At 46.3% G+C, this 24,602-nt stretch overlaps 1 protein-coding gene across 3 annotated transcripts in view; it reads left to right on the forward strand.

Moving 5' to 3' along the window:
- The window catches only part of PDE4DIP (phosphodiesterase 4D interacting protein), a 1,776,665-nt gene that overhangs the window by 345,398 nt on the left and 1,406,665 nt on the right, over positions 1-24,602 (forward strand). For all 3 annotated transcript variants that reach the window (XM_069737152.1, XM_069737153.1, XM_069737154.1), the window contains 2 exons: positions 5,967-6,133; positions 18,628-18,787. In XM_069737152.1, coding sequence (XP_069593253.1) covers positions 5,967-6,133; positions 18,628-18,787 — 327 coding nt within the window. The remainder of the gene's footprint in view (positions 1-5,966; positions 6,134-18,627; positions 18,788-24,602) is intronic.

Below are 24,602 nucleotides of genomic sequence, written 5' to 3' on the forward strand. Positions count from 1 at the left end.
CTCAGATTTTTATCATAAACCAATGTCAAAGTGAACATAAGGCAATGATCACAATAAGGTATAAAAATATAATTTTATTACAAAAAATAATAACAAACAAAAAAACAAAGTACAAAAAAGAAAACAACCAACAATACTACAGCATATAAAGGATATACCGAATGAGGAGACCAGATCCATATAATAAAAAATATATACTAGAAAAATAATATATAACCCTCCAAGGTGCAGAAGATGGATGAAAAAATAAATGGACAATCCATCTTAATAAAGTGCATATGCTTTCATAATAAATAGTCTAATCGACAAAAAAAGTGCATAAAACCTCTGGAGCAATACTAGTACCAGTGTGAAGATGATCTGTGACCCTCAAGGACTCCAACGTACGTTTCGCCTAAGTGGCTTTTTCAAGGAGTCAGTGCCAGTTTATCTGAGGAAATCCCAATTCAGAAGGTACTAGAGTTTCTTCAGAAGGGGCTAGAAAAAGGCTTAGTAACAAGCACACTTAAAGTCCAGGTAGCAGCGCTGGGGGCCTTTTACAACTGTGACTTGGCAGGGAACCGCTGGGTAAAGAGATTCATTAAGGCCTCGACCAGATCTAGACCATTGGTACACCATACTACACCTCCCTGGGATCTAAATCTAGTTCTCTCTGCACTAACCAAAGCACCTTTTGAGCCACTGTCCCAAGCCTCTTTAAAAATATCTCTCAAAACCTCCCTTCTTGTGGCACTAACGTCAGCACGGAGGATTAGTGACATGCAGTCCATATCAGCATACCCACCTCTGACACGCATACTAGATGACAGAGTAATCCTTAAAACCAACCCAATCTACCTTCCTAAAGTGGCATCACGTTTCTATAGATTCAGGAGATCTCGTTACCCTCTTTCTGTCCAAATCCCAGAAATAGGAAAGGGGAAACCATTCAGGGTATTATATACTTATTGAACCATTTGGTTTTATTTATTTAGTATAAAGCGTTACACTCCTTTATCCCTATTTATCTTTTGAATAGCCTTTTTTATTGTTTAGTCTCTTCACACCTATTCTGAATTATTTACCCAAGAACACATACATTTTGGTAAACATCTGAGATAGTTTTCATGCGCATACCGCCTTCCTTTCACTTTATGGCATAAATTACATGGTGAGAAGCCCTCTTGGACTCTCTCAATTGCACTTTTTTCATAATATAACAAGTTCAGCGCATGATATATACTTGCTATATGTATCCATTGTAAAATTTATGTATATTTGACAGCATTCTAACCCATTTGCCTCTGTGATGGTTTCATTCTTTTTGCATAATTCTATCCCCACTTTTTACATCCCTTATTATATTTTTTTTAAGAATGTAAATAAAATCTTGCTATTTTATGGTTATCCGCTTCTATGTTCTTTCTTTTATGTATAAATTAAATATCATCAAAAAGTTAGTTCAGTTCTTCAATACAAAAAGTGAAATTCATATATTCTAGAGTCATTACAAACAAAGGGATGTATTTCAAATGTTTATTTCTGTTAATGTAGACGATTATGGCTTACAGCCAACGAAAATACAAAAGGTATTATCTTAGTAAATTAGAATCTAACACCAGCTTGAAATATGATTTTAATATACGACATGTTGGCCTACTGAAATGTATGTTCAATAAATGCACTCAATACTTGGTCGTGGCTTGGGACTGAAAATACAGAACAATAACAAGACAAATTTCATTACCAAGGTATCATTTTAATCAGTACAACGGCGCCGACCTGTCACTGTCAGTAGGTTACTGTGCACAATCCTGCTGTCAGGTTCCCTTTAAATCGTGTTTGATGTTATACTACTTTTCACACTTACCCTCAGATTGCTATACTAGCTAATGGACTGCAGCCATATTCCTAAGTAAGGTAAATACAGTATATACTCGAGTATAAGCCGACCCCCCCCTAATTTTGCAACAAAAAACTGTGAAAACTAATTGACTCGAGTATAAGCCTAGGGTGGAAAATGCAGCAGCTACGGCTAAATGTTAAAAATAAAAATAGATACCATTAAAAGTAAAATTAATTGAGGCATCAGTAGGTTGTGTTTTTGAATATCCATATTGAATCAAGAGCCCCATATAATGCTCCATACAGTTCATTATGGCCCCATAAGATGCTCCATATACAAATATGCCCCATATAATGCTCCATGCAATTCTTCATGGCCCCATAAGATGCGCCATATAATGCTCCATTCAGTTCTTTATGGCCCCATAAGATGCTCCATACAAAATATGCCCCATATAATGCTCTATGCAGTTCTTTATGGCCCCATAGATGCCCCATATAATGCTCCATGCAGTTATGGCCCCATACGTAGATGCCCCATATAATGCTCCATGCAGTTATTTATGGCCCCATCAATGCCCCATATAATGCTCCATGCAGTTCTTTATGGCCCCATCAATGCCCCATATAATGCTTCATGCAGTTATGGCCCCATACGTAGATGCCCCATATAATGCTCCATGCAGTTCTTTATGGCCCCATCAATGCCCCATATAATGCTTCATGCAGTTATGGCCCCATACGTAGATGCCCCATATAATGCTCCATGCAGTTCTTTATGGCCCCATCAATGCCCCATATAATGCTTCATGCAGTTATGGCCCCATACGTAGATGCCCCATATAATGCTCCATGCAGTTCTTTATGGCCCCATCAATGCCCCATATAATGCTTCATGCAGTTATGGCCCCATACGTAGATGCCCCATATAATGCTCCATGCAGTTCTTTATGGCCCCATAGATGCCCCATATAATGCTCCATGCAGTTATGGCCCCATACGTAGATGCCCCATATAATGCTCCATGCAGTTATTTATGGCCCCATAAGATGCCCCATATAATGCTCCATGCAGTTCTTTATGGCCCCATCAATGCCCCATATAATGCTTCATGCAGTTATGGCCCCATAGATGCCCGATATAATGCTCCATGCAGTCATGGCCCCATAGATGCCGCATATAATGCTCCATGCAGTTATGGCCCCATAGATGCCCCATATAATGCTCCATGCAGTTCTTGCCATGCATTGTGCCACATGTAATGCTGCTGCTGCACTAAAAAAAAAAAAATGACATACTCACCTCTTGTCGCTGCTCCTCAGCGTGGCGGCGCGCACTCTAATACGTCATCGCGCCCTCTGACCTGAACAGTCACAGCAAGAGGACGGGAAGATGAGGCGGTGGTGGAACATGGAAAGGTGAATATGACATACTTACCTGCTCCCGGCGCGGTCCCTGCATGTCCCACGTCTCCGGGTGTGGCAACTTCTTCCTGTAGTGAGCGGTCACATGGTACCGCTCATTACAGTAATGAATATGCGGCTCCACCACTATGGGAGTAGAGTCCATATTCATAACTTTAATGAGCGGTACCAGTGACCGGGGAAGAAGCTGCAGGCACCCGAAGACCGTGGGACATGCAGGGACCGCGCTGGGAGCAGGTGAGTATTTGACAGCTCCCCCTCACCCGCCCCCCCCCGCCTTCCATGACTCGAGTATAAGCCGAGAGGGGCACTTTCAGCCCATTTTTTTGGGCTGAAAATCTCGGCTTATACACGGTAATAGCTGATAGGGTAGTAATACCTATAACAGAGAAATCTAATAGAACATAGTATTAATGCAAAACCATTTTAGTATTTTAAGTAATAGTTTAGACCATGTTTATTAATAAAACCTAATGCAAGTCAAGTTTAAATCCCAATCCCTTAAATTAGGATAATTTACCCTCTGAGTAATTTAATACAGCCCAGCACAATAAGCTTGCATTGAGTGATGGCACGCACACGTCTGGTCGGCATGTGACCTTCTGTTTGCAAACCACATAATTGTAGTCACGCTTCTGGTGCCGACAGTGGAGAACCCTCACGGCCGGCGAGCAGCAGGATTGCCAAGTGGCCAAAAATGGACAATCCACAAAAATGCAACACTTTTATCCCATCTGTAAGAAAAAAAAGTTATGCATCTGTGATTTTTTTGAAGTTGGAGAAACTTGCACAGGTTTTTTATGACTGGAGCTAATGTTTTTATGTACAATTTGTGGTCTAACTTGTATATGTACAGTATGTGTAATAGTGATCAGCATGTGTGCTCGTTACTCAAGATTTCTGAGCATGCTCGGGTGTTCTCCGAGTATTTCGACGTGCTCGGAGATTTAGTTTATATCCTCGCAGCGGCATGATTTGCGGCTGCAAGACAGCCTGAATACATGTGGGGGTTGCCTGTTTGTTAGGGAATCCCCACATGTACTCAGGCTGTCTAACAGTCGCAAATCAAGCAGGTGTGGGGACTCGCACATAATCTCCGAGCATGCCCAAGTTATTCGGAGAACACTCGATTCTCGAGTAACCAGCACACTCGCTCATCAATAATGTGTAATCTTAATGATTTATTATTGTCATCTATTGTGTCCATAAAAAAAAACTTGTCTGTCTATGATTGTTTGAGAAGCTGTTCAGAAAAAAAATCAAGTTAGCAACCAAGCCACGCAATGCCCACAATATGAGGATTCCCATGTGACTGCAGACTTGTAGCCTAAAGGTACCATCACATTTACCGACGCTGCAGCGATATAGACAACGATGCCGATCGCTGCAGCGTCGCTGTTTAGGTCGCTAGGAGACGTCAAACACCGGCAATGCAAAACGATGCGGGAGCGATCCATTGACGTACTTATCATTCTCGCTGGTTGTTCGCTCCATGAAGAAACATTGCAGGCATCGTTGCTTTTGCTGTCAAACATGACAAATCACGCCGACCTGATGACCAAATAAAGTTCCAGACTTTCAGCAACGACCAGCGATGTCACAGCAGGATACTGATCGTTGCTGCGTGTCAAACACAACGAGATCGCTATCCAGGATGCTGCAACGTCACGGATCGTTGTCGTTCTCGTTGTAAAGTTGCTCAGTGTGAAGGTACCTTAAGTCTACACAACCTCTTTAATTAGTAATCATCTGAAAAAAACATGAAAAGACATCTAAAGGTACCTTCACACTGAACGATATCGCTAGCGATCCTTGACGTTGCAGCGTCCTGGCTAGCGATATCGTTCAGTTTGACAGGCAGCTGCGATCAGGGTCCTGCTGTGATGTCGTTGGTCGCTGCAGAAAGTCCAGAACTTTATTTCGTCGCTGGACTTCCTGCAGACATCGCTGAATCGGCGTGTGTAACGCCGATTCAGCGATGTCTTCACTGGTAACCAGGGTAAACATCGGGTTACTAAGCGCAGGGCCGCGCTTAGTAACCTGATGTTTACCCTGGTTACCAGCGTAAACGTCAAAAAAACAAACACTACATACTTACCTTTTGCTGTCTGTCCCCGGCGCTCTGCTTTCCTGCACTGACTGTGAGCACAGCGGCCGGAAAGCAGAGCGGTGACGTCACCGCTGTGCTTTCCGGCTGGCCGGCGCTGACACAGGATGCAGGAGGAGTGCAGAGAAGCAGAGCGCCGGGGACAGACAGCAGAAGGTAAGTATGTAGTGTTTGTTTTTTTGACGTTTACGCTGGTAACCAGGGTAAACATCGGGTTACTAAGCGCGGCCCTGCGCTTAGTAACCCGATGTTTACCCTGGTTACCAGGGGAATTCGGGATCGTTGGTCGCTGGAGAGCGATCTGTGTGACAGCTCTCCAGCGACCAAACAGCGACGCTGCAGCGATCGACATCGTTGTCGGTATCGCTGCAGCGTCACTGAGTGTGAAGGTACCTTTACATGAGCCACTGGATAGGATTCCAAAGCTTTATTGAAGGACCATTAGCATACAATCAATATGTTGATTAGGTGCTCAGTGCAGATCAGCACTGCCTTACAAATCTCACACAGTCTTAAACATTTTTTGTTCCAAATGTCAATATTCTTGGGTATTTGTATTAATGCTTTGCTGCATAGTTTCTACTAATGTTTTGATTTATGCTTATTTTTAGGAGGTCAAAGTCGCTATGAACGAAGCAGATCGGATGTCTGCTTTATCTGAAACTGAAAAAGAAAATTGCCTAAAGCTAAAAAAAACTATTGAGGGATTTACTGCAGATATGACAGAAGCAAGGTTACTGCAGAAGAACTATTGTACCATATTATCTGAAAAGGACAGGTACTTATGTAGCATTTATAGCTCTGAATACATTTAGAGAAAGAGATTAAATGAGTATTTATGTATATAGGTTTTTTCTTTAGTTTGTTTATTTTAGTTAATTAATAGGAATGAGCAAACTTGCTCGGTGATACTCGGTTATCATTTGATTGTACTCATTACTCGGCGAGTATTGGGCAGTGCTCGATGTAAAACTAGAATCCCCACTCTGTATTTTTGGCACCTTTTATAAAGCCAATACGCATGTAGGGATTGGTTGAGCATCACTGTAGTGCTGTAGCCATCTTGTTTGTGGCATTATTGTGATTTGCAGGCTATGTGACATCATGAAGGGTTACAAAAGAATTGCAGCCACCTGGCTCAGCACACTGACACCACTGCACAGCTCTGTGATACTTTGCATTTGAGAGAGATGATGCGAGATGATATCAGATCACTCCGAAGAGCACTCCCCAAAGGCATATAAAAATAAATACACTCTAGGTCTGTGTCAAAGTACAATTATGCCAAGTACGTTTCGCATTTTGTGCACCGTCACGTATGCTACAGCATCAAACTCATGCTCCCACACTCCTCACGACCATAAATGTGAGAACACCTTGTGAAGAAAAAAGAGAGATCTTGTCCTCTTATAGCATTATTGAAAACAAAGAAAACACTACTGCACATCTCACCAGATACATGATTTTAAGAAGTGCCTATATGGACAAAGAGAAACGCCAACATTGGTATTTAAAAAGAGAACCACAAAGATGGAGTCATATACAATTTCTAATATAAAACAAGGCGAAAGAAGATACAGTACCAGCCTAAATAACCACTACTGTGAGGGCTGTGATCATAGACCATATAGTAGTCCCTTACCAGGTGCCAAACAAAAAACAAAACAAAAAAACACCCAGTGTAACAGTGGTTTGTGGTACATTTCTGTGGCATATAACACTCCAAAAAAGAGTTGAAACATTTTTCTGGATTGAATTTGATTGTTCTTTCTGTTACATTTCTGTGGTATTAAACTCCCCAAAACTGGTTTGACTGCTGCAAGTGACAAACTTTTTTATTTTACTAAAAATAAACTTGTTTTAAAGGGAACCTGTCACCCCCAAAATCGCGGGTGAGGTAAGTGGAGCGCCCCAGAGATCTGGTCGTTGCAGTAACGTCGCTCTGCCACTAAGGGGAGTGATGGTACGTCTGATGGCACAAAAGGAGTTCTACTGACCAGGTATCACCAGCACAGATTACACTTCACACTCCAGCCACTAGGGGGAGTAAAAGGCTTTATTTATTGGGCCACTCCCCACACTGGTAAAACTAGGGGTTGGATAGGAAGTTAGTTCAGAAGCTGACTGGGTTGGATTCAGGCAGCATCCCGTGGCAGGGGGTGCTGCAGGGAGAAGATTCAGGGGGGTCCCTGTCAGGCGTGGGAACCTGGCAGGTACCTAGCGAACAGAACAGAACGTTACGGAACCGCGCCTGCACTACCTTGCAGCGGTATCCTAAGAAAGAGACACGAAGCGAAGGATATTGTGGAACAATGAGAAACGAGATCAAGCACAAAGGAGAGCCAGTAGGAGTCGTGCCCCGAGAACGGCAACATCCTACTGAGGCGCGTAGCCGGTGGCCGGAACACCGAGGAAGTAACTGACTCTACGCCTTATTTCAAACTCCGCAGGACAGTTAATTATAGGTTGGCTGTCTACCTTAAATTACCTACGCAGACATAGGGGGCAACGCATGGAGAGGGGCATCTCTAGGGTCCCGGAAGAGCTCCGAGCCTTCCCGTCAAACGGGTGCGTCCTAGCCATAATATACCTGGGGGACGAGAAACTAGTAACATCTGGAACGAAATAGAAAGAACTAGAACGAACTAACGAGAACAGAAGTTGTGAGGACTATCCCGAATGCTCAGCAGGGTAGCACTACAACACACAGGCGCTACTGGTAGGCAACGATTTCCACCTGTAAAGGGAACTCTGGATGTGCCATCAGACCGGCCGGTCTCAGACAGCCCTGTTATCTGTGCTTTGGATTGAGGATCCTGAAGTCTTCAGTAAAGAGGTAAAGAGACTGCAACCCTGTGTCCTCGTTATTGTCTGCACCTCACACCATCACCAATCACCTTACTGGGAAGCCCTGGGGATATACTTCACCTGTGGGAAGTTACACCATCTAGCTGCCATCACATCACCCCAGTGGACCCCAAGCAGCGTCGGTCACCCTGACCGAATACCACAGGTGGCGTGACGAAACCTTGCAAGACTCGCACCACCTTTCATTGGACGCCCCTTAGCAGGGTCACGGACCACGTCCAGCCACCGTGACATCCCCAGAACTGAGCCAGCAGAGGACCGGTACTGAGTAACCCGCGGCCCTGCGCCTGGGGGCGATCCATAAGCTCACCGGCATCAGGGGCTTATCTATAGCATTCTGGAATGCTGTAGATAAGCCCCCGATGTATCCTAAAACATGAGAAAAAGACGTTATATTATACTCACCCAGGGGCGTTCCCGCTGTTGGTCCGGGTCCAGCGCCTCCCATCTTTATCAGATGACGTCCTCTTCGGGTCTTCACGCCGCAGCTCCGGCGCAGGCGTACTTTGCCTGCCCTGTTGAGGGCAGAGTAAAGTACTGCATTGCGCAGGCGCCGGGAGAGGTCAGAGAGGCCCGGCGGCTGCGCACTGCTGTACTTTGCTCTGCCCTCAACAGGGCAGGCAAAGTACGCCTGCGCCGGAGCCGTGGCGTGAAGACCTGAAGAGGGCGTTATCTGATGAAGATGGGAGGCGCCGGACCCAGACCAACAGCGGGATCGCCCCTGGGTAAGTATAATATAACGTCTTTTTCTCATCTTTTAGGTTACATCGGGGGCTTATCTACAGCATTCCAGAATGCTGTAGATAAGCCCCTGATGCCGGCGGGCTTACCTCACCCGCGATTTTGGGGGTGACAGGTTCCCTGTAAGAGACCTAGCAGTTAAAAAATGCATAAGGCGTGTGGTAATGGACGGGGAAGTGGAAGTGCTGATGGTGCACGCAGATGTGAGGACGTTGGGCAGGTGTGACTATGCCTGTTGCTGGAGCACAAGAAAAATACCCATCTATGACACACAGGTTCCTGTCCCCCTTTGCATGGAGGCATGGTACACCATTTCTGAAGCCAGAATAGTGTGGACAGCTGGTCGGTTGCATAGCAGATAATGCTTCCAAGGGGCTTGGTAAGCACTACCTAGTCTTCCACACGGTACAGCCTCACGACCCTCTTTATTCTCATTTGCACAAGGAAAGACTAGAAGCAATGGGATGCAACTGAATGGGAGGAGACACAAATTAGATATTAGAAAAAACTTTTTGACAGTTAGGGTCATCAATGAGTGGAACAGGCTGCCACGAGAGGTGCTGAGTTCTCCTTCCATGGAAGTTTTCAAACAGAGTCTGGACAGACATCTGTCTGGGATGATTTAGTGAATCCTGCTTTGAGCAGGAGGTGCTGCACTCCCCCCCGGTTAAATCCAGTACTCCCGGACTGGGAAAAGAAGAATAACAAGACATGTTATTAGAAAACATACAGAAATTTCCAAATACTATGAACAAGTAAATATAACTGCTTCCCGTTATGGGAGGTAGGGCGCTTGGACGTTGCAAAAGGTTGGCCATGCATAGTTCATGACTCTCAGTTCAGTAGGTGCAACCTTGAAGTAGCAGGGACCCCGGGTAAACAAAGGGGCCCCTGTGAAAGTTTTGGAGCGATTCACTGTCCTTCACACCATTGTCCATTCTTAAACCATAACAAAGATATTTACACAAACCTCTTCAACCAAATAGCAACTATCGTTAATATCTCCAAGCTTTATAGTGAAGTGGAGTCTGATTCTTAGTGCTACACGTGGACCTCTGCAGCGCAGGGGTTGCGACTGGCCTAGCAGGGTCCACTACGCTTGCTATTGCTAGTGTAGTGCACTGTCTTCTAGCTACACTTCTAGTGAGTCTGGGCAGCACTGACATGCTGGAGTCCTCAGAGCTGTCACTACTAATGGTGGGCATGGCAGATTCACCGATAGCAGAGGGAGGGCTTGCTGGTTCGACTGTTGGCATCCCATCTTCTGGTGGGGTCGGCTGCGCATGCGGGTCCGGATGCCCTGGCACCACGTCTAGCTCTGGCGGTTTCAGTTGACGAAACGTTAAAACAGGTACCACAATGGCCTGATTTATTTGAGTCCACGACTGGGGAAAATCGCCAAGGACCGTGTGTATCATCTTCTCCTCTTCGACGGGCGGAGAAGTTTCAGGATCTGCTTCCCCATCGCTCAGCTTATCAGGGCATATTTTGAGGTGGTCTCTGGATATGGCCGTTGAGGTTTCCCCTCTGTCTTTACTGATGAGACAGACCTTCGTATTATCGAAATCGGAGGGCAGAATGGTATACGGTTCTGCTTCCCATTGGTCATCAAGCTTGTGTAGTCTTCTCTTTCGTTTGAGTACCTGCTCACCGGGTGACAATGGAGCTGCGGGAGCATACTGATTGTAGTCCCTTTCTTGTTTTTGTCTGGCTTGGGTGAGACTTCTTTCTACACATTCCTGTACTTCGCAGTACTGTTGCTGCCTCTCGGTATCCCAATCCGCATCTGGCGATATATCTTCGGGGGTCAGGACCCCCATGTCCAGATCGACGGGCAACTTGCTAGACCTTCCTTGCATCAGGTACGCTGGGGTGCAGTTGGTGGAATTCACCGGGATGTGGTTGTACATGTCTACCAAGTCTGGTAACTTTGTGGGCCACAAGTTCCGCTCCTCTACCGGTAAGGTCTTCAGTAAGTCGATCACCACTTGGTTCATCTTCTCACACATCCTGTTGGTTTGTGGATGGTACGGCGTGGTTCTGATCTTCTTACACCCGTACAAATTGCAGAACTCCTGGAACACCTCCGCTTCAAATGCTGGTCCCTGATCGGTTAGCACCTTCTCCGGATACCCATGGGATCAACAGAAGTACTGCTGGAAGGTTTTGGCAGCTGTCCTGGCCGTTAAATCTTTAACCGGTATGACTACCAGGAATCTGGAGTAGTGGTCCACAATGGTGAGAGCGTAGAGATAACCTGACCGGCTAGGTGTTAGCTTCACGTGATCCAGCGCGACCAATTCGAGCGGCCGTTTGGTGATGGTGGGCCGCAAGGGAGCCCGTTGGTTGTCACGATCCTTCCGGCACAGGCTACAGGGGCCACACTCTCGACACCACTTCTCAATGGCTTTCTTCATGCCAAGCCAGTAGAACCTCCCACGGAGTAGCTTCTCCAGTTTTCTCCACCCGAAGTGTCCTGCCCCATCGTGGTACGCTCCCAGGACCATTGGCACATCTTGTCTTGGAACTACGATCTGCCCTACCAATTCATGAGTGCGTGGGTCAATCTTCCTCCGGCACAGATTGCCATCGTGGATAAACAGTTTGCCCCTCTTCCTCCACAACTGTAATGCCTCTGGTGGATCATCCGGGCCGGGATGCAAACCTGCCTGCATCAGGAGCTCTTTCACTCGACGGACCGCAGGGTCGCCATCCTGGTTCTCTGTCCACCCATGATGGGGCAGGGGATCCAACGGGGCGCCTTGTTGATTCCTGCGCCTGTTCTTCACCTGATGGGACCACTGGGTTGCCTTGGGGCGATGGAAAGCGGGCAGCTCTACCTCTTCAAATGCTTCTGGATCCTCCCTCATTTCAGGCAAGTGAGGCATCCGGGACAATGCATCGGCATTCGCATTCTTGTGCCCCACCCGGTACTTGATGGTGAAATCGTAATTGGACAACCACTGCTCCAAGGCACCGACTTTTGCTGTTTCCAAGTGCGTTAGCGGATTATTATCCGTGAAGATGGTGAATTTTGCTGAGGCCAGGTAGTGCTTGAACCTCTCCGTCACGGCCCAAACGACAGCGAGGAACTCCAGCTTAAAGGAACTGTAGTTGTCAGGGTTTCTTTCAGTGGGGCGAAGTTTCCTGCTGGCGTAGGCAATCACTCTTTCCTTGCCCTTCTGGACCTGGGACAGCACAGCTCCCAGCCCCACGTTGCTGGCATCCGTATACAATACAAACAGCTGGTCATATTCAGGGTAGGCTAGTACCTCTTCTCCCGTCAGCGCCAACTTTAAGCAGGTGAACGATTCTTCCAGTCCGTCGTTCTAATCAAACAGGGTATTCTTGCCCTTGGGCTTCTTGGGTTGGCCCACCAACAGGTTTTGCAACGGTGCGGCCTTCTTGGTGAAATCTTTGATAAACCACCGGTAGTAACTCACCAACCCAAGGAACTGTCGGACTTTGTGGAGGTTACCGGGCTGCGGCCAGTCCCTTATCACCGTGACCTTGTCGGGGTCTGGGGCCACTCCTTCGGCACTCACCACATGCCCCAGGTACTGCACTTTGGGTTTCAGCAGATGGCATTTGGACGGTTTCACCTTTAAGCCAAAGTTGGACAGGGCTTCAAACACCTCGGCCAGGTGCTTCAAATGGTCTTCATAGGTCTTGGAGAAGACAATGACATCGTCCAGATATAGCAGCACGGTCTCAAAGTTCTTGTGCCCCAGGCAGCACTCCATCATCCTCTGGAACGTCCCCGGGGCGTTACACAATCCGAAGGGCATGTAGTTGAACTCGCAGAGACCCATTGGCGTCGTGAAGGCCATCTTTTCCTTGTCCGCCTCTGCCACGGGAACCTGCCAGTACCCACTGGTGAGATCCAAGGTAGAGAAGTAGTTAGCAGACTTTAAGGCAGCCAAGGACTCCTCTATCCTAGGCAGGGGGTATGCATCCTTATGTGTAATGCGGTTTAGTTGCCTATAATCTACACACATCCTCATGGTGCCATCTTTCTTCCTAACGAGAACTAATGGAGCTGCCCAGGGGCTACAGCTGTCTCTCGCTACCCCAGCCTCCTTCATCTCTCGTAACATGTCCTTGGCACACTGATAATGAGCTGGGGGTACAGGAAGGTATCTCTCTTTTTTATGGGTGGGTGATCTCCTGTGGGAATATGGTGTTGAATCCCTTTTATCCGCCCGAAATCAAGGGGGTGCTTGCTGAATACCCGCTCATACTCGTGAACCACCCTGTAGGCCCCCTGTATCTGGTGAGGTGGAGTAGAATCAGTGCCCACATGTAATTCTTGACACCAATCTTTCGATTGCCCTGCAGAGCCATTGTCCTCCGCCAGATTGGATGGGACCAAGGGCCCGGGTGCCTGTATCACGCTGTTATTAACAGTAAACAGCTTGGCAAGCGTGACATATTTGGTTAGGTGGACTTCTTCCTCCCCACAGTTAAGGACACGTACTGGCACCCTCCCCTTGCGGACGTCAACCACCCCTCTGGCTGTCAGGAGGGTAGGCCTATTATCTGAATACACAGGTTCTACCAGGGCCTGATAGTTTTTGCCCCCGAGACCTATGGCTGCCCGACACCATATCAACATTTCACTCCTGGGGGGTATTGCAATGGGGTTCGAATCACTCACTGTGACCCGGCCAATTTCACCACCAGTCAGCTCCACCTGCTGTCTCCGCATTAGGGCTCTGATTTCTTTCTGCAGGGCACGTTGTTCACTGTAACCAGCTGTCTCTGCTACCTGCTGCAACAAGACAATAACTTCGGCAAGACAATTTTCTATGACATTAGTACCGATGGTCATCATGGGGTTACATTCACATCGATCAATATCAACAATGACAATTCCCTGGGCCTGCAATTCTACCCGCCCCACCTTAATGGTGACCTCTTTATACCCCACTTGCGGCAGTGGCTGACCATTACTAGCTATTATGGTAAAATCATCATCGGGGCCACAGGTGATGTCGGTGTCCTCCCAATAACGTCTATAGAGGATGTAGGGCATAGTTGTCACCTGGGAACCAGTGTCCAGCAAAGCGTTCATGGGGATACCATCGATCACGATGGGGAGAACTGGTCACCCTCCGATGTATTTGGCTCTCCAATTCTGCGGGCCTGACCGTTCTACTCCTGGGGGTTGGCCCTCTGCCCCAGGGGTAGCTCGTTTAAATTTGCAGTACCTTGCAAGATGGCCCACCTGGTGGCAGCAGCAGCAGATGGGTCGTCCATCTCGATGAAAGCGATCGTCGTGTCTGCCTCTGGTAGACGGGACTCTCCTTGGTCGCTGCCAGGGGACGTCTTCCGGTCTGGAAGCCAACTGGATCTTCTCCTTGGGGGGCCTCATGTAGAGATTGAACGGTCCGGGCTAGGGCAGCACGCTCCTGGTCAGCTCCTGTATCTGGAGGCGCAGTCCTGCAGGGGAGTCGTCTTCCAAGGTCTGGGCATCGGCCTCGGCGGAAACGGGTGCGTCCGGCACCACCTCCTGGTGGTATGTGAGGGCTTGACGCCTGGGAAGTGTGGCACGGCTGGGCTGTCGCTCTGGTAGTGCCTGGATGGCTTTATCTTTAAATTGCGCAAAAGTCAGGTCTGGATTCTGCATGGCCAGGAAGTGTAGCTGGGCCCTTTGGTTACTGCACAGGAGCCCCTCGACGAACCGCTCCTTCAGGAGTTTATCTTCATCTTGCATGCTGTTTGGGTCACTTTGCTTGATGGCCCGCAGCGCCTCCTGAAGATTAAGGGCACAGTCCCGTAAGCTATCCTGTGGCCGCTGCTTGCACCCATAGAACGTTAATTTAATTTCCGTAGCGGTGCGGGTGTCAAAGATGGTTTTAAGCTTTGCAAATACCTGTTGCGCAGTTTTCTTATCCGCCACGGGCCAGGACTTCACTTCCCTCAAGGCTGCTCCAAAGAGTTGACCGGTTATCATATGAACTTTCTGGGGCTCTGTCAAGGGATAAAACTCGACCAGGCTACAAATCCCCTCTTTAAAGTCAGTTAACGTATGGGCCTCTCCAGAGTATTGCGGGAGCCAGGCGGCTCCTGGTAGGTACGGCATAGAGAAGGACATTATGGCTGTCATAGCTGCGGCAGTGTCCGGCTGGCTGATGGGCGCCGCAAGCCCTGCGGCATCTAGCGGTGATACCGGGCTGGCGGCTGCGTCCACCACGGAATCTGGAAGTGCCCCGGAGTCTGCAGCGGTGGCCGCCGCCTCCGCTCCCCCGGGATCCGACATGGCCGTTCCTCCCTCTTGCTAACCTGCCGGGGTTGGGATTCTTCTTCCGGGATCGGGGTCGGGGTTCTTCTTCCAGGATCGGCACCTCACCGTGTCTTCCCTCTCCCGCTCTTTTCCAGCCGGCTTCACCCACGAAGCTATGGCTCCTCCCCTCGCGCTCCACACGGCGCTGCAATGGCGAATTTTTGGCGGCAAATAGCGATACACAGTCTTTGCAATAAGTCACAGTTCAATCACAGTTCCAAGGCACACATGACCTGATTCTTCAGGCTTAAGTACATCCTGTTCGTGACGCCAAGTTGGAGCGCCCCCAGACGCAAGGCCGCAGGGTACTCAGTCGGGGTTGTCACGGTGGCTAGACCCGGTCCGTGACCCTGCTAAGGGGCGTCCAATGAAAGGTGATGGTGCGTGGTGCAGGAGGCGAGGATTAACAAGGACGCAGGGTTGCAGTTTCTTTACCTTTTTACTGAAGGTTTCGGGATCCGCAATCCAGAGCGCTGTTAACAGGGCTGGCTGAGACTGGCCGGTCCAAAGGCACATCCAGAGTTCCCTTTGCAGGTGGAAATCAGTGTCTACCTTCTAGCGCATGTGTGTTGTAATCCTTCCCTGCTGAGCACCACGGGATAGTCCTCACAACTTCTGTTCTCGTTCTTTCTAGTTCTTTCCGTCCCCCTGTATGATATGGCTAGGATGCACCCGTATGACAGGTAGGCCTGGAGTTATTCTGGGACCCTAGCGATGCCCCTCTCCCACGATTGCCTCCTATGTCCGTTCAGGTGATGTATGGTAGACAGCCAACCTATAATTAACTGTCCTGCCGCTGTTTGAAGTAATGCGTAGAGTCTGTTACTCCCTCGGTGCTCCGGCCACCGGCTACGCGCCTCAGTAGGATGTTGCCGTTCTCGGGGCACGACTCCTACTGGCTCTATCTCCTTTGTACTCTGATCCCGTTTCTCACTGTCCACAATATCCTTCTCTTCGTGTCCTTTCTAAGATACCACCGCAAGGTAGTGCAGACGCGGCTCTGTAACAATCAATCCTTTCTGCTAGGCCCCTGTCAGGAACCCAACTCTGACAGGTCCTCCCTGGAGCTCTCCCATGCTCCTCTCTGCCTAACTTCCTATCCAACCCCTAGTTTTACCAGTGTGAGGAGTGGCCTAATAAATAAAACCTTTTGCTCCCCCTAGTGGCCGGAGTGTGAAGTGTAATGTGTGCTTGTGATACCTGGCCAGATGAACTCCTTTAGTGCAATCAGACATAACATCACCCTCCTTAGCGGCAGAGCGACATTACTGCAACGACCAGGACTCTGGGGCGCTGCACTTATACCCCATATGTGGGGGTAAACCCACTGCTTGACCGCATGGCAGAGCTCAGAAGGGAAAGAGCGCCATTTGACTTTTCAATGCAAAATTGACTGGAACTGAGATGGGACCCCATGTCGCGTTTGGAGAGCCCCTGATGTGCCTAAACATTCAAACCCCCCACAAGTGGCACCATTTTGGAAAGTAGACCCCCTAAGGAACCTATCTAGATGTGTGGTGAGCACTTTGACCCACCAAGTGCTTCACAGAAGTTTATAGTGTAGAGCCGTAAAAATAAAAAATCATATTTTTTCACAAAAATGATCTTTTCACCCCCATTTTTTTATTTTCCCAAGGGTAACAGAAGAAACGGGTCCCCAAAAGTTGTAATGCAATTGATTCTGAGTACGCTGATTCCCCATATGTTGGGGTAGACCACTGTTTGGGCGCATGGCAGAGCTCGGAAGGGAAGGAGCGCCATTTGACTTTTCAATGCAAAATTGACTGGAATTCAGATGGGACGCCATGTCGCGTTTGGAGAGCCCCTGATGTGCCTAAGCCTTGAAACCCCACAAGTGACACCATTTTGGAAATAAGACCCCCTAAGGAAGTCTCTCTACCTCGTTTACTGGAGACTTCAGCAGCCACAGTCCAGGGCACCAGACCACAGGGCAGGTAGAGTCCGGCCGGTCCAGAGGCAAGTCCAGAGTCCCCTTGTCCAGGTGAAAATCAATAGCGTTCCTTTGCGCTGTAGAGGTGTAGTCCCTTACTTCTAAGCCTCTCATAAGGTCCTCACAGATGTGGTGTCTCTCGCTCTCTCCCATATAGGATAGGACAAAACCCGTATGACTGGTGACTTGAGCCTGTTTATAGGGTCTCTTAGATAACCCGGCTCTGTGGGGTGTCACCGTGCCTCCTGGGTGTAAGTGCGGATAGGTAACGTGCAATTAGCTGTCCTGCCGGTCTCTGAAGAAAGGTGTAGAGGTCCTTATTACCTTGGTGTTCTGCCCATCAGAAGGAGGCAGCCTGCTCAAGGCTGGTCCCCGTCTGGTATCCTCTCCTGTGCTTTGCTTTCCTTCATGCTCACTGCAATCAATTCTACTTACAAAATGTCTTTCTGGGAGCTGCAGCTCTTAGGGCATGCACAGCTCCGAGAACCCTCTATTCTCCTCAGACGGCTGTCTGGAACTTTCTAACTTTCCCTACAGACTACCAGTTATATCTATATGGGGAGTCACCTAGTAAATAGGATCAAAAGCTCCCCCTGGTGGGCTGGAGTATGAATGTGTTGCATGCTTGTGGTACCTGGATGCAGTTATCCTTCCTTGCCTCCGAACATAGCATCACTCTCCCCGAGAGGAAAGCAGTGCCACTGTGATGACCAGGACCCTGGGGCGCCACACTGGGACTTATTCTCTGATGACTGGGGCTGCAGGGTAAAAAAAAATAGCCTACAGCTCACCTTGAACACCCTAAACTGGTCTTTCTCACCTAAAAAATTATCAGGAAGGGTCAATACTGGTTCGGGAGAAACCAACTGTACATCCTAGGATACTGATGTCAGTCACTGCCAGCAGTGGATAGTTATGAGAAGTTTTTATCCAACTAATTACCCTGCAACTGATATTGCAATGATTCAAGTCTCTGGTATTTCGTAGTCAGATCCTGAATCATCTGCATCAGATTCACCACCTGGTTACAGAGCGTGTGAACAGGATCCATACTGGTGAAAAAGACAATTGTACAGACCAATTGTAATATGAGGCTAGTCACTACTCACAGACAAGTCGTGAGGCTGGGTAAGTCAAGAGGTCCAAGGTCAATAGCCAAGAGGGCACATCATGGACAGAGGGGTAAGACAAAGGTGTAGCCAGGAAACAGTCTGAGATCAGAATTACAAGAGTTACCAGATCACGAAAAAAGGGCTAGGACACAGTGAATGGCGGGATTATTACAAGAATCAGTGGAAAAAACAATCACAATATACATTTACACTAGCAATATTTAGAAGTCTGTCCTAATTTACATGAATGTCATTTTCTTGTTTTATCATAAATGAGTTGTAAGGATGACATCTATAATTTTTTGTCTTATCAGGCTGATCCAACAGATGACTCTCATACTTGATAATAAGGACTCTCTCATTAATCAATTAACAGAGAAGAATCAAAATCTTATTAAACATGAAATTAAAGACCTGGAAAAGTCAATACAGGAGTTAAACACTGCTTTGCAAGAAAAGGAAAATGACATTAAGGTAGAGAAACATTTATCAACTTTAACCTGCTAATAAGACCATTTTAATTTTTGTACACTATTTGGTATACAGAGAAAATGGCATGTTTGATTACTTCCGTAACAATAGCATCTCAAATCATAATGTCACCTTTATGAGATATTTTCAGCAGTTTCTGAAGTAACTCATCTCACAGGATACTCAGATATAGCTCAGCATTGAGACCACCATCGATACTGGTCAAGTATTCAATGCATTTGGCTGCGAAACAACCCCCTTATCATCAGGCTTACTCCACCAAACTTGACATTTCCTTCAATTTCGCAGTCTGTTAGCTCCTTTTTTCCTTGTTTCTTTCAGACCCATTTGCATCTACTGTATCAGAGCCTAGTCTATTGATTTTCATGTCATTGCTCTAAATCACCTATTTCAAATCTTTAAATGTCCACTTTCATATTTGTTTGCAAACTTGAACCAACTCTTCTTATGAGGCAATATGCACACGTTGCACACTGTGGAATTTTCTGTGCAGATTCTGCATTCCTTGGCAGAAAACGCAAGTCAGAATATGCGCCTTTTTTTGGTCTATGCACACGTTGCAGATTTTTGTACAGATTCCTTCCTTTTCCCCCCCTGCAGATTTCTATAATGGAATGGGTGCAGAAACACAGCAGACCTGCACAAAGAATTGACATGGTCCTTTTTTGAATCTGCTGCGTTTTCGGTACAGATTTTTCTGCACCATTAGTACAGCATTTTTTTTGCCATTGATTTACATTGTACTGTAAATCACTTGCAGATCGGCAGCGTTTCTGCGCGGAAAAAAAGCTGCAGGAAATTTGCAAAGTGTGCACATACCCTGACAATATTGAAGTTGAAGCTTCTGCACTTTTTTAAGGCCACTATTCCAGACTTGTGTAATGTACATCACACGGTGCTTGCAAGGACGTCCATAATCTCACTATTATGAAGCAAACAAGCCACCTCTACTGCCGTGTTTGTAGCACCAGAACTGATAGATTTTGGAAAGAGACGATTTGTTGACTCGGATATTTTGCCTTGATGTCCAGCTTTTGGCTTCTGAATGGATGGATAGACTTAATTTCATATTCTTCCATCTGTTATGGCACTCATATGACGCAGTTTGCAATTTTTCTGGCCAAAAGACCGCTATTGATGAGCTGGATGATGCGATTTTTTTCTTGGGAAATCGCCTTCATGGCTGCTCCTCGATTCAAACCAATGACCTTTCACTTGGGAATCAACTTAATAATACACTGAGTTATTAGATAAAGTTGTAACTGATTTTTTGTAGCATTTAGGAAGAAAAATATTTTTCCACCACCAGGCACAAAACAGTAAGGCCGGCCTCACACTCAGCGTATAAAAATACGGTCCATTTTTTACGGCCGTAATATGCAGAAAAGTCCCCAAAATAGTGATCCATATGTCATCCGTAGGCAGGATGTGTCAGCGTATTTTGCGCATGGCATCCTTCGTATGTAATCCGTATGTCATCCGTACTGCGAGATTTTCTCGCAGGCTTGCAAAACCGACATACGGACATACAATGGATCCATGGGCTCAAATAATCGTAAAACCATATATACTGTGTATGTGTGTCAGTGAGACATATATATATATTTATATATATATTATCTCATACAGCGCTAGATAGCTTAAAAGCCGGTAATTTAATTGCCGGCTTTTCCTATCTCCTTCTCAAACCCGACATGATAGGAGACATGGTTTGCATACTGTAAACCATCTCATATCCCTTTTTTTCATATTCCACACTACTAATGTTAGTAGTGTGTATGTGCAAAATTTGGGCGCTCTAGCTATTAAAGGGTTAAATCGCGGAAAAAATTGCGCCTATTCTGGCACTTGGCCACTCTCTTCCCATTCCCGTGTAGCAGTGGGATATGGGGTAATGAAGGGTTAATGTCACCTTGCTATTGTAAGGTGACATTAAGCCAGATTAATAATGGAGAGGCGTCAATTATGACACATCCATTATTAATCCAATAGTTTGAAATGGTTAAAAAAACACACACATTATTACAAAGTATTTTAATGAAATAAATACACAGGTGGTTGTAATATTTTATTATACTGGTAATCCACCTGAAGACCCTTGTCACCTGGAACAAATGTAAAAAAACCGAACAACAATATTCCATACCTTCCGATGATCAGTCTCATCCCACGCTGTAAATCCATCTGAAAGGGTTAACTAATTTTACAGGCAGAAGCCTGCTAATGCAGCCGCCCCTGCCTGTAAAAACCCAGCGAATGAATGGAATGTAGGTGAATGATCTGTAGTTACCTCGAGTTGCGGTGATGCGCCCTCTGCTGGATGTCGTCATATGAACTCGAGCGTGGGAAAATATTCTGAAAAGTTCCCAGGCTCGAGTTCATATGGCTGGGGGCAGATGTTTTTAGCCAGGGGGGGGGCAATAACCATGGACCCTCTCCAGGCTATTAATATCTGCCCTCAGTCACTGGCTTTACCACTCTGGCTGAGAAAATTGCGCGGGAGCCCACGCCAATTTTTTCTGCGATTTAACCCTTTCATTTAATAGCTAGAGCGCCCAAATTTTGCACATACAAACTACTAACATTAGTAGTGTGCAATATGCAAAAAAAAAAGGGATATGAGATGGTTTACAGCAGGGGTCCCTAACTCCAGTCCTCAAGGCCCACCAACAGGTCATGTTTTCAGGATTTCCTTTGCATTGCACAGGTGATGCAATTATTACCTGGGCAAGACTAAGGAAATCCTGAAAACATGACATGTTGTTGGGCCTTGAGGACTGGAGTTGGGGACCCCTGGTTTACAGTATGTAAACCATGTATCATAACATGTCGGGTTTGAGAAGGAGATAGCTTAAAAGCCGGTAATTCAATTGCTGGCTTTTCCTATCTAGCTCTGTATGAAATATTAATATATATACATATATGTGTCTCACTGATATATATATATATATATATATATATATATATATATATATATATATATATATATATATATATATATATATATATATATATATATACCCCTATACTATGTGTAGACATTTATCTTAGCTATTCTATTCTAACCTGTCAGTGTGATTTTACTGTACGCCGCACTGAATTGCCGGCTGTTCTAGTTCTATAGAACACCGCTGCGTATTTCTCGCAAGTCACATTGTTGGTCCATGTGTAATCCGTATTTTTCTCGCCCGCATAGACTTTCATTGGCGTATTTTTTGCGCAATACGGTGACAAACGCAGCATGCTGCGATTTTCTATGGCCGTAGAAGACCGTATAATACGGATCAGTAAATACAGCAGATAGGAGCTGGGCCATAGAGAATCATTGTACCGTATGCAATCCGTATTTTCTGCACCTCTCATACATCCGTAAAACTCGCTAGTGTGAGGCCGGCCTAACAATGCAGAGACATGACAAGAATCTGTATAACTAATCATATGTTAAATAGCTTCAAGCCAAATTTATGTATGATATAGCCAAGATGATTGTCTATAAAATGATGGTAATCTCACGATCAAAGCTGTAGTGGATGATTCGATATGGAGCCTGAAAGTCAAAAGTTCAAAACATTGTTACCCTTTTGCTCTTCACTGTAACTTCTGTTTTCCTTGAGGGAAGGAGAAGTGAGTTATGAATCACATCAGCCTCCCAGGCCACCCTCACACGTGACCACCTTCTTTTTGTGTCATCAGCTTTTTATAGTCCTAACTATAGGCACATAGCTCCTTGATGACCCGGATTGGCTCCTTTAAAAGATGCTGTTTGTGAATGGACGATGGACTAAGTTGTGGCATTTCAAATTTCCTGCATCTCCCTCTCTATACAGACAATAAGAAATATCCTTTCATAGCTACAAACTTTGAAACTGCCATGCTTGACACCTCTAGCTTTCTTCCAAGAGACCCACCTAGCACATCTCCAGTTCTGGGCCCCTTTGGCTGTATAAACCATCAGCATTGTCATGATCAAGTCTTTTCTTATGTTGAATTGTAAAATTATATTGCAAAGTCAGTCTCCATCTGGGCAATTTCCCATTATCTCCTACTAGTTTGTTGAACCAACTCAGTGGGTTATGATCTGCTAAACACTCCTTTTCAATTGTGGCATATGCAACCTCTCTGGGCAGGAGTTCCCTGCTTAGATAGAAAATAGGGTGCTTTATACCTTGCTGGTTTACCTGGCTGAGAACTACACCTAGCCCATAAGTGCTGGCATCAGTCTGAACCAAAAAAACAGTGGGTGAAATCTGGGGCCTGAAGAATGGGTGAACTAGCCAATGCTGATTTTAGGGCACCAAATAATGTCTCACATTAAAAGTCCAGGAAATGATTTGGGGATCTTCTTCTTTGTCAGGTCCATTAACGTCTTAGCCAGAGTATGGTAGTTTCGCACAAATTTCCTGCCTCTTGATTGATGGAGTAGGCCAGGCCGTGATGGCGTCTACGTTCCCTTGTTTAGGTTTTAGCACCCCTCCCCGCATATGGTGTCTAAGGTATTGTACTTTCATCATGGCTATCTGACTCTCCCTTGGTTTAACAGTTAGACCTGCTGGGTTAAGTCTCTGCAGCACCTGAGACAAATGCACAAAGTGCTCATCCAAGGAATTACTAAAAATGGCTATAACATCCTGATAAGCAATTGCAGAACCATCAAATACCACTAGTGATGAGCGAACGTGCTCGCCACTGCTCGTTACTCACCCGAGTATCACTATGCTCGGTGTACTTGCGAGCACCGAGCATTTCCGGGATTATTCGGTGGTAACTGGTGTCTCCACCCAGCGTTTTTGGTGGGCTTTAGAGACCCAATCACGGTGCAGGTATTGTCTGCCAGGCCATGAAATGCCGCAGCCATCTTTTTTGTGGTCGTGCAGTGATTGGCTTGGCCGCACAGCATCATCCCGAGTATAAGAGACCTGGCGCCGCCCTGCTCACCGCATTCTGTTCCTGATTCAGCGAGAGTAGGGAGAGCTGGTGCCGAGATAGGTCAGAATTGTGGTTTTTAGAGTTAGGGTAGGTCTGCAACTCTTAAATCCACAATATTGCAGCACTAGCAGGGCCGGACTGGCCATCTGACAATTTTGGCAAATGCCAGAAGGGCCTGTCTTGTCATGGGCTGCCTTGTCTGCTACGTTGTTAACAGAATCCGTGTTCTTAAGATACCTATACTATTAAGAGTTGTGATGGAGCACAAAAAGTTGCTGACTCTGTCACTTACCCCAGCAGGCCACGGGTATCATTACAAATATTGGTCTTGTAGAAAATTTTCTTTTCCTCCATCCAGGGTAATATTAGTAATATATTCCATCTGGTTCATGGGGACGGGGACAACATGGGCCTGTGTGATTTCAAATGCCAGGACTGAATTTCAGCCCCAGTCCGTACCTGAGCGCTAGGTAGGCAGGGCACAGCATATCCACATCAGTGCAAACCCTGCAGACACTGTATGTACGTCCATTGCTCCCACTGCATCCCTCCCAAAGCTCCATAACTGTCTGCTGCTGCAGCTTCTTTACTATATACCTAGTTGCATTTTTTTTTTCAAAAATTCACCCTAAAACAACAAAAATATACAGTCTGTTCTGTCAGACTGAGGCCTCTTGAAAAATCTTAGTTTGTCAGGCATACGTAGCATAGTTGTGTGTGCTAGCCTTGTGCCCCCTTTTTTTTTTTTTTTTTTTTTTTTTTTTTGGTGGTTTAAATTCACCGAAAAAGGCCTCATATATCTGCGTGCTCCAAGTTTTTTCATTTTACGCCATTTTGCCACTGTTTTTGCTGTCTGTTACTCTAATTATAT

The sequence above is a fragment of the Ranitomeya imitator genome, chromosome 8 (genome assembly GCF_032444005.1).
Source record: "Ranitomeya imitator isolate aRanImi1 chromosome 8, aRanImi1.pri, whole genome shotgun sequence".
Lineage (NCBI taxonomy): Eukaryota > Metazoa > Chordata > Amphibia > Anura > Dendrobatidae > Ranitomeya > Ranitomeya imitator.